The following is an 8490-nucleotide window of genomic DNA, read 5'->3' on the forward strand; positions in this document are numbered from 1 at the left end:
GTGTCTTCCTTCCTTCCACTGGTGGTCAAGTGGTTAGGACTCAGTGCTCCCATTGCAGGGGGTCTGGGATCGATCCCTAGTCAGGGAACTAAGATGCCACATGCTGTGCAAGAAGGGAGAGCGGTGAGCAAGGTTACAGGGTCAGGCAAGGGCCAGTGCTCAAACGACTCTGGTTTTCCCAGAATTAATGGGTATCACTGATGGCTTTTAAACAGAAAAATGATATGGTCTAATGTTCTAGAAAAATCACTCATGTGTCTAAACTGAGGACCAGTAGACCCGTTAATGGGTTTTGACAGTAATTGAGGCCAAAAGTAATAAAGGCACAAATTAATGCACGGCACTAAAGGATAAGATGGGGATTGACTTATGAGGCATTAAGGAGGTAAACACAAAAGGACCTTGTCTGATTTAACAAAATAGGAAAGAGAAGAAATAAGAAATTAGGATGGAGTCCAGGTTTTTGACGTGAGCAACCAGAGGTGTTATACACTAAGAGAATTCAGAAGGAAGGCTACATCTACCCACAGGTGACCTGAGGTTTTTGACGGTACGTGAAAACACTATGTGGGGTGGCTAAAAAATGAGTTCATTTTAGTTGAGTATGATACACTTGGGGCTTCCTGGTGGCTCAGTGGTAAAGAATCCACCTGCCAAGGCAAGAGACTTGGGGAACTTATGATTAAAGACTGTGAGTATATTTGTATATGGTTATACAAGGCTGTAGTAATATGAGAGTGGGCTTCTCAGGTGGTTCAGTGGTAAGGAATCTGCCTGCCAACAGGGGACACTCAGATTCAATTCCTGGGTCAGGAAGATCCCCTGGAGAAGGAAATGGCAACTCACTCCTGTATTCTTGCCTGGGAAATCCCATGGACAGAGAGCCTGGCAGGCTGCAGTCCACAGGGCTGCAAAACAGTTGGTCACAACTTAGCAACTAAATAACAATATACCTGTGCATCCAAATAGAATTTTCTAGAAATAGGTAACATGGGTCCTGAACACAAAGAAATTTGGAAATAACAACCCCAAGATAGTGGTTTGAGCCACAGGTCATACGAGACACCCAGGGGAGGCAGGAAGAGTGAAGCAGGCACATGGCCTGGGACTAAGTCTCAAGGAACTGCCACATGGATGTAATAAGAACCGATACAACAAACCACATCAAGAGTACAGGATACAATTCCTTATAAAAGACACCTCAAAACCTCTCCCGAAATAATCCCTACACTATTTCTGGTTGAGTTGGTTCTTTTGGCAGTTAATTCTACTGATAAAAATCCCATGATAAAACACCACAGGAATACTCATATTGTTGTACTTAAGCAGAATTGACTATACACTCTTTATACTTTTCATGTTTTACACTTTTATGCTAAGGGCTTTATTTTGGTGGAAAAACCTGTTTGCATAACTAACCATTTCTGTGTTATAAGAAAGTTTCTAAATTCAGAAACATTCTGGAAATGGGAGTACGAAATGCTCATACCATGCTCATTTCTTTCCAAAATTCTGAACTATTTTTGTGGTCTAACAACTTATTTTAACAGGCAGTTTAGATTAATTCACGGAATATAAAGTTGAATGTTTTAAGATGGAAAAGAATGAAGCAAATTCAAGCCTCATAACATCTGCCATAAGAGAGTTTTCTTGGCTTTTCAACCTCTCTTTGAGTGCAAATAAGAGTCAGGCATTTTCCTTATAGTGGAAAATGTGTACAGTATGGGACCACGAATCAGATAATTTGTTCACTGTAACCATCTTAACAAAGCACCACTACTAAAAAACTTTCCTGTAACACAGAAATGGTTAGTTATGCAGACTGGTTTTTCCACCAAAAACAAAATCCTTTAGCGTAAAAACCAGACATAGAAGTTCAGTTCTGAACCATAGCCAAAACCTCCTGTAAGTTCAGGTGTAGCACACAACTGCAGTATGTATTTAAGTATCAGCGTAATATCAGTATGTAAATGCAAAAACTTTAAAAAAAAAAGAAAAAGAAACCTTTAGGAAAAACTGACTGACTTAAAAATTTCAGAGGTGCCAGAAAGAGTATGTTGAGGACTTCCCTGGTGGCACAGTGGATTAAAATCTGCCTGCCAATGCAGGGCACACAGGTGTGATCCCTTGTCCAGGAGGATTCCCCATGCTGCGGAACAACTAAGCCCGATCGCCACAACTACTGAGCCCGCACTCTAGAGCCACAAGTAAAGAGCCCGTGTGCTGCAACTCTTGAAGCCCGTGAGCCCTAGAGCCTGTGCTCTGTAGCAAGAGAAGCCACCACAATGAGAAGACCTCGAACCGCAACAAAGAGTAGCCCCCGCCTGCCGCAACTAGAAAAAGCCTACACCAGAGCCGCACCAAAGCAACAGAGACCCAGGGCAGTCAAAAGCAAATAAATGAATAAAGACCAAAAAAAAAGGCTATGTTGAGAGGTGCTGCAAGATGCATCCATCCCTCAATGCTACTAAAAATCCTACTTTGTGATTATAACTATCTAAAGAGCAATCTCCTTCCATATGGGAAAGGTAGAGTTGTATTAAAGATGATAACCAAAGACCTTTTTGATAGCCCATTTTCCTTTAAAACTACTGAATATTTTTAATACCTTGATTTGTACTTGGAATATCCAAAAGAATATGATAATGTGCACTGTTTCCCAAACTTATTTAACCACAAGACTCTATGTTAAAGAAAGGCTATTAAAGAACACATTCTCGGAATTACTGGAAATAGTAGGGGTCTTCTTGACTCAGCCTCTGTACCAGAGTGAATAATTTCTTCAAAAGAATATCATTAGTGACCTTAAATACTGATTCTGAAAACATACTTGTTTTAAATAGATGTTTCTAAATATCAACATACCACTAAAGTATTTTTACTTTTTCCAAGAAAGCAGATAAGTAAACTAGACTAATACCCTAGTAAGATCCCAGAGAGTGTTCTTTTAGAGCACTAAAAGAACCCTAGAATCTTTTTCAGTTTCATGAAAAAACTAAAAATAGGTTTTCCAATAATTATAATTTCTAAATTATAATTGTAAGTTGTAATTTCTAAGGGAAAACAATGTTCCAGTTAACTGTAGTTACCTGTTTTAGTTTTCCCAAAAGTGTCTGATCTCCCCCCACCTGGGCAAGAAGCAGGCACATACGAACAGATAAATCTTAGATGAACAGAGACAACTCAAGCTCATCTTGCTCCCTCTGATGGACCTTTCTAACACAGCAGTAAGTGCAAGGCATATCTCTGAATGCCATGTCATCAGCAGCCAGGATAACATGATGGGGCTGTGATGCACTCCACCGGAGTTCAGCTTTCTTCCCCTTTCCAAAGTCTTAATTTCACAAAATAAGATCTACTGCCACAGGGAAAGAGGCCATCAAACGTTTTTCCCAGCCTCCACCATTCGTGGGAATTTCCTTAGACTTTCAGCCTCTTAATCTCCCCAAGCCTGTGTCCTGGTATATTGCAAAGAGAAATATTCTATTTACTTTTGTATCCCACAGCAGATCAAAAGCTCCTTGGGGACAGCTGATCTTGTCTCTCTCAATTACCTCCTTCTATGCCCAGCACAGAGGGTGTCAAATACTGGGTAAACATTTGTAGTATGAATGAGAAGTAACATTAAGATGTGTAAACTCACTTATATCTTAGTGTGAATGAATTTCTCCATGCCTGTTCCTGAGAAATTGTGGGAGGATCATCAGTGGCGCAGAAAGAGATAAGAGAGCCTTGAAGAGAAAAAGTAAAGCCTGAGGAAGTCTCTTCTTCACTTAACATCTGGAAATACTGTTCTGCTATGGATCAGTCTAAAGGAGTCTGGTTCTTCAAAGCAAACTCCAGAGTCTGGCTTGAATGCCATAAGAAATTATCCTGCTTTCCAATGAACATCTCCCTATACTTCAAAAATCTTTTTTTTTTTTATTTTGGCTGCACCACTCGGCTTGCAGGATCTCAGTTCCCCAACCAGGGATTGAACTTGGAGCCACCACAGTGAAAGTGCTGAATCCTAATCACTAGATCACCAGGGAACTCCCAAAAATCTATTTCAATGAGACATTAACAACTGGCAATTGCTTACTGACAGCCAAGTGAGATCAAGAAACAGAGATCCTGATCTTTCACACTTCTTTTCTAACTCCAGAATTCCTATATAGTTATCCATTTCTAAAGCTTGAATTAATCAAGCATAAAGAATGATGCATTACCAGAATGTTATCCAACCCATGTAATATGATCAGTCGTTAAAAACCTAGCTTCTGGAGTCAGATAAACTTGAGGTTGAACCCTGGTGTCCACTGCTTACTTAATCTCCATAAGCCTAAGTTTCCACATCTGAAAAGAAAGATTAAATCGAGCCTATCTCATGCAGTCACACTAAGGTTTAAAATAGGAAAGCATGGAACGTGCTTAGCACTGGGCCTGACACATGGGAGGTTCTCAAGCATTGTTGATGGTTACGAACCATCGTTTGGAAACCTAGGTTCCCATTCCACCACCCTGTGCACCTCCCTGTGTAGCCTTGAGCTTCTAACTATGAAGAAGCTAATGAGCACGTGGAGACAGAATGAACTGACCTCTAATGCTGGAATTATCAATCATGAACAAGGTAATAGAAAATGGACCAAAACTTTGAAAAATTAAGTCTTAAATAATTCCACATCTGTTTTATGTTGTACCTGAAGCTAGCACACATTTGATCACAGATGATTCAGCATTAGAATATCAAAATAAAAAACCTGAAGAGTCAAACTTCAAAGCAAGCATTCTCAAACCCTTCAGTACCTGTTGTTGATAGACTTTATATGCAACACCTGTACGTATGTGTCTGCAAGAGAGTGCATGAGCAGAGGGAGATGGAGATGGACGGGGGAAGAAGGGAGGGAGGAGGGAAGCAAGAGAGACACTAAATGAGGGACGAGACAGAGAAAGGGAAGAAGGGAAGGCGAGGCAGAAAGTGGGGGGAGAAAGAGAAAGAGAAAGGAGAGCTGGCAGAAGGGAGGGAAAAATGGAGGGAAAGACAGAAAGGTGGGGGGGCAGGAATTTAAACATTAATTGGCGTAAAGGCTATCCAGTCTCCATTTTTTCACCAATGAGGTGACCTCAGACCTTAAAGTTTATCTGCTGTACATGTTTCACACATCAACCAAGTACAAGTACAGGCTGTTGTGCCATCTGGCTGGGGTGTTACACAGGGCCACTACAAGGGCACGGGCCCCTCTGCAGGAGTTAGATCAACAGCACCCAGAGCACAGGCTGGTTCTCAGTCAGCACTGACCCTGAGCCGCGCACCTGTGTGCAAGGGCACAACCAACCACCTACGGCAGTCAGGAAGACCAAGTCTTCACTATTTAACGTGCACACCTGCATACCTGTTTGTGTAGTACACACCCACACATACACAGACAAGACTGAAAAGCCATCAAGGCTAAGTAAATGAAGATATTCATCAAAACTGAAAATACAGAGTTTCAAAAAGTTGAAGAGAATGGGTCCCTGTGGCCTCCCTACCCTTCAGCTACCCAGAATTGGGCTATCGTTGTCACTGGGAATCTTTGGGACCAAAGAGAGAGAGGCTTCGACATCACAAAACTCTTGATTCCTGATGAAGCTACGGTCTCTCCGGCAACTGCTTGCTTGCTCACTCGCTCTCTCTCAAAAAAATGAGTTAGGAAGGAGAAAAAAAATAAGACTTTCCACAAACAACAATGGATCTACTCACCTGAGTTTGCAAAACCTGTGGTAGACAAATGAGTATTTTGTTTTGGTGTTCTGACTGCAATAAAAGTGTAATCCCAGGCAAGAATTTACTAAATGCTGAAAGAACTAGTCTTAAAATGTGGACTCTGAATTCTGCCTCAGTGCCCTTTTCTCTCCCAGATGCTGGCTACTCAGAGAGAAAATACACAAAGTTATTTTTGTTTACTACTGCATATGCATATCTATCCTGCCAAGCAAGTACATGATATTATATTTTGAACACTTTTGTACCTAGCTCTGTGACCTGAAGAACACAACAGCTTTAAAAGCTATTTAAGGAACAGAAATTCCAGGTTAAATATGGTACCTGATTCACATGTGCAAGGAGACAATGTACAAGAATATGCATGGCAGCACTGTCTATGGTAATTTTGAAAGTAACCTAAATGTTTATTAAAGAAAGAATGCATATAAAGTATAATATATTCATACAATGGAAAACTAGGCATTAAAATGTAAAGAATTTAAGCTACCAGCTCATATTGTTATGAGGATAAACTGCAAACACAACGCAAAGTAGAAGAAAAGATGCAGAACCACAGTATAATACTCTTTAATACAAGTCTTTAAAACTCCCAACATTACCGCTCCTTTAGAATTTGTTATAACAGACTAGCATATTTTTTTGTATGCACACTAAAGAGCTAAGGAAAACACACTAAAAATAATTGAAAATTAAAGTTAAAAAAAAAAGGACCATATGTCACTGTTGTTTAGTCACTAAGTCATGTTTGACTCCTGTGGACTGTAGCCCACCAGGCTTCTCTGCCCACAGGATTTCCCAGGCAAGAATACTGGAGTGGGTTGCGATTCCTTCTCCAGCGGATCTTCCCAACCCAGGGATGGAACCCGGGTGGGTCTCCTGCATTGGCATGTGGGTTCTTTACCACTAAGCCACCTGGGAAGCCCTCATTAACCACAGAGAGTTGCCCAAATGGCAAGGAGGGAGCATGTTTTAGTAATGAAAATCGCCTGGCCCTTTAAATAAGATATGTTTCATCACCATTCTGGACTCATTAAAACACTTTATTTCAACAAGCTTCACTTTTCTCCCCTAAAAGGGGTTGATAACGCCTGCCTCGCAGGATGACATGAAATAATGCATGTAAAAGACTTGGTAGATCAGGTAATAATCATTTAAAGGGAAAAAATGTTGAGTCTGCACCTTTTTCATCTAATTTGGTATATGATTAAAAATGACAAAGAACACAACAGGAAAAGGGCAACCCTTCACCTTCCTCTTCCCAGTCCCTGATCTGGCTGCCTCCTATGCTTTCTATATTTAGCAGAGTGACACCCCCCTTCCCCCACCCCCCCCCAAAAAAAACCCAGCACGAAACCGTGTTTCCTTCAGAACTCCCGAGTCCTTGCAATACAGATCTTTCATCTCGCCAACTCCGCCTCCCCCCACCACACACAGTCCTCTGCAGCGCCGGGGGCAGCAGAACAAAAACCCAACCGTCACGGTCACGAAAGAGATTGTAAAAATAACGGAGCGGTGTAACTAACTGGCTTTGGAAGGGTCTGTTTGTTTTCAAAAATTAAGAGAAAGTCTACCAGAGACTCAGCCTCTATCCTGCAGAAAGGGGAAGCAGGAAGATCTAAGCAAATAAGTTTTGTGACTTGTATCCAAATGAAGTCTCTACATCTGGATTCAACACAAAGAGAGGCGCACGGAGGCCCCGGGAGCGGCAGGGCTGCTTTTGCAATTGGACAGACCCACCCCTCACACCCTTTACACACACGGACCCGCAGGGGCGCACCAGGAGGCGCAGAAGCTCGCTCCACATGCGGGATGCATCCCGCGCCCATCCCCCGGGGCTGGCCGCGGCGGGCGCTGTGCCTCACCTGTCTTGAAGACCATCTTGTCATCGTCCTTGGACCCGAAGGTCTTCAGCATGGACACGAAGAGCACCCCGCAGGCGTTCTGGATGCCGAACACCGACCCGTTGCACCACATGGCTGCTAGCATCACCAGCCAACCCCAGCCGCCCTCAGGGGGCTCAAGGGGCTCGGCGCCCACCGACCCACCCAGCTCTACTTCCACCTTCTCGGCCGCCGCCGCCTCCGGGCCGTCTAAGGGTCCCGCGCCGGGCAGCGGAGCGGCCCCCGGAGGCGCGGAGCCGGGCGGCTGCGCCTCGCTTGTCCCCCGCGCGGCGGCGGGCTCCTCCTGGGAGGGCACCATGGCCGGGGGCGGCCCCCTCGGGCGCCGGGGAGCGCGAGGGGCGCGAGTTCCCGGCGGGCTCGCGGAGGAGCCGCCGAGTTGGGCTGGCGGGCTAGCGAGGCCGAGGCGAAGGCGGTGGAGCCCACCGTGGGCGGGCGACGGCGGGCTTACACTGGAACCTCCGGGTCCACAGCCCCACGCCCGGACTCAGCAGGAGGCCGGACCGCCAGCTCTTAAAGACGCCCCCCCCGCCCCACCCCCCTGGGGGCGTGGTCGACGGCGGGACCTGCCCCGGAATCTCCTGATGATTGGGCTTCGGGAGAACGCGGGGGGCCCACCCCCTCCCGCGGCGCGCGACCCAGGTGCCTGCGGGTGGCTATATCTGCGCGCGCGCCTGCCGCCGGGCCTCCTCCTCTCCAGCGGGGGTCACAGATGTGTAGGTCACCCCGCCAGAAAGTGTTAACGGAAGGGGCACGTCTCCTCCTAGGTGCAGGCTGCATTGGGTCATCGGGACCACAGAATGGGACCTTCTTTAGTCTCAGTCCGCTGACAGCCTGACCAGCAAA

General features: G+C 45.0%; 1 protein-coding gene across 4 annotated transcripts in view; it reads right to left on the minus strand.

Moving 5' to 3' along the window:
- Positions 1-8130, minus strand: part of SLC16A10 (solute carrier family 16 member 10) — a 112334-nt gene extending 104204 nt beyond the window's left edge. For 3 of the 4 annotated variants that reach the window (XM_086317301.1, XM_086317304.1, XM_086317303.1), the window contains exon 1: positions 7609-8127. In XM_086317301.1, coding sequence (XP_086173427.1) covers positions 7609-7945 — 337 coding nt within the window. In that variant the 5' untranslated portion in view covers positions 7946-8127. Of the gene's footprint in view, positions 1-7608 lie in introns of all 4 variants that reach the window. The other variant, XM_086317302.1, reaches the window with a different exon arrangement.
- Positions 8131-8490: the final 360 nt, after the last annotated feature.

The sequence above is a fragment of the Bos grunniens genome, chromosome 9 (genome assembly GCF_055505025.1).
Source record: "Bos grunniens cultivar Pamir isolate PY7600 chromosome 9, Bosgru_T2T1.0, whole genome shotgun sequence".
NCBI classification, from domain to species: domain Eukaryota; kingdom Metazoa; phylum Chordata; class Mammalia; order Artiodactyla; family Bovidae; genus Bos; species Bos grunniens.